A 1,872-nucleotide genomic window follows, 5' to 3' on the forward strand; every position below is an offset into this window, starting at 1 on the left:
TCCTGCCTCAGCCTCCCGAGGAGCGGAGATCACAGGCATGAGCCACCAGGCTAGGCTAATTTTTTGTATTTTTAGTAGAGACGGGGCATCACCATGTTGGCCAGGCTGGTCTCAAACTCCTGACCTCAAGTGATCCACCCGCCCCCGCCTCCCGAAATGCTGAGATTATAGTCGTGAACAACGGCGCCTGGTCCACTTTGACTTTTATGGATTTTTTTTTTTTTTTTTAAGATGGTGGAATCTGGCTCTCATCCACACTGGAGCATAGTGGTGCAATCTCAACCCACTGCAACCTCCATCTCCCAGGTTCAAGTGATTCTCTTGCCTCAGGCTCCCGAGTAGCTGGGATTACAGGTGCTCGCCATCACACCTGGCTAACTTTTAGTAGAGACAGGGTTTCTCCATGTTGGCCAGGCTGGTCTCGAACTCCTGGCCTCAAGTGATCCGCCTGTCCCAGCCTCCCACCGTGCTGGGATTACAGGCATGAGCCACCACACCCAGCTGACTGTTACAGGTTCTGAGCTGCCATCCTCTCTGTGTCCTTTGGCAGGATCTCCGTTCTCCCCTAACGCCCACACTCTGGCTAGAGAGGGCAGACAGAGCAAAATAACTAAGTGGTCTGTCAACATCGGGGAAGTGGTGGAGGACAGTGGAGGCTGCGTCAGGGCAGGAGAAGGCTCAGGGGTGTCACAGAACCCACGGCGGTGGGGGGACAGTGCAGGTCTCATGGTATAGGGAGCAGGTGTGGCAAGGGAGAGTCCCACACCTGTCTCCTCTCTCCTATGGACGTCCCCGCCCTACCCAGGGCCTTCCACCTGCAGCCACTCAGAGCTGATCCTCCTAGTCTGAGGCCTGTACGTAGGGAAGGCAGGATCTCCACAAGTTTTTTCAGGGGCTGGACTTTCACCCTCTGGAGAGAACAGGCGATGGCTGACAGTGACTTCCAGCAGCGGTAAGGACATGCGGAAGATGCCACGCTGGTGCCCACCTCCCAAAGGGACTTGTGGATCCGCATGGCATGGCTTAGACCTGGCTTTATAATTCCCTCAGCGCCCGTCAGTGCTAAATATTTAACTGGCTCTCAGAGGGGCAAGGCCCCTGGGTAGTGTCTGCTAATTCTTGTTGCATAAATATTTCCACCGTGGCTGATTTCAAGCCACTGACATGAAATTGACTGGTGTAAGATTCCTGTTTTTTGTTTTTTTTTTTAAGATGGAGCCTTGCTCTGTTGCCCAGGCTGGAGTGCAGTGGGGCAATCTCGGCTCACTGCAACCTCCGCCTCCCGGGTTCAAGCGACTCTCCTGCTTCGGCTTCCCTAGTAGCTGGAATTACAGGCACCTGCCACCATGTCCAGCTAATTTTTGTATTTTTAGTAGAGACGGAGTTTCACCATGTTGGAAGGGCTGGAGATTCCGGAATATTTCAGTCTACTCCTACAAGCCAGTCTGAGCCAGCTCTCCCATCTGTCGGCACACCCCAGACATGGGGAGCAAGAGAGGGTGACTTGGGTGCACTGGGGCAGGGGTGCAGCCTCAGGTCACTGCTGTTCCCCCAGCACCCAGTGCGGGACTCTGAAGTGAGTATTTGTGGCCGGGTGCGGTGGCTCACGCCTGTAATTTCAGCACTTGGGAAGGCCAAGGCCAGTGGGTCATCTGAGGTCAGGAGTTCGAGACCAGCCTGGCCAACATGGTGAAACTCCGTCTCTACTAAAAATACAAAAATTAGCCAAGTGTGGTGGCACATGCCTGTAATCCCAGCTACTCGGGAGGTGGAGGCAGGAGAATCGCTTGAACCCGGGAGGTGGAGGTTGCAGTGAGTGGAGATCGCACCACTGCACTCCAGCCTGGGCGACAGGAGCAAATCTCCATCTAA

At 54.5% G+C, this 1,872-nt stretch overlaps 1 protein-coding gene across 1 annotated transcript in view; it reads right to left on the reverse strand.

Moving 5' to 3' along the window:
- Window positions 1–797: 797 nt before the first annotated feature.
- CATSPERD (cation channel sperm associated auxiliary subunit delta) overlaps window positions 798–1,872 on the reverse strand; it is a 54,199-nt gene continuing 53,124 nt past the window's right edge. The window contains exon 18 of the mRNA XM_037738466.1: window positions 798–910. Coding sequence (XP_037594394.1) covers window positions 798–910 — 113 coding nt within the window. The remainder of the gene's footprint in view (window positions 911–1,872) is intronic.

The sequence above is a fragment of the Cebus imitator genome, unplaced genomic scaffold (genome assembly GCF_001604975.1).
Source record: "Cebus imitator isolate Cc_AM_T3 unplaced genomic scaffold, Cebus_imitator-1.0 Scaffold53, whole genome shotgun sequence".
Taxonomy (NCBI): Eukaryota; Metazoa; Chordata; class Mammalia; order Primates; family Cebidae; genus Cebus; species Cebus imitator.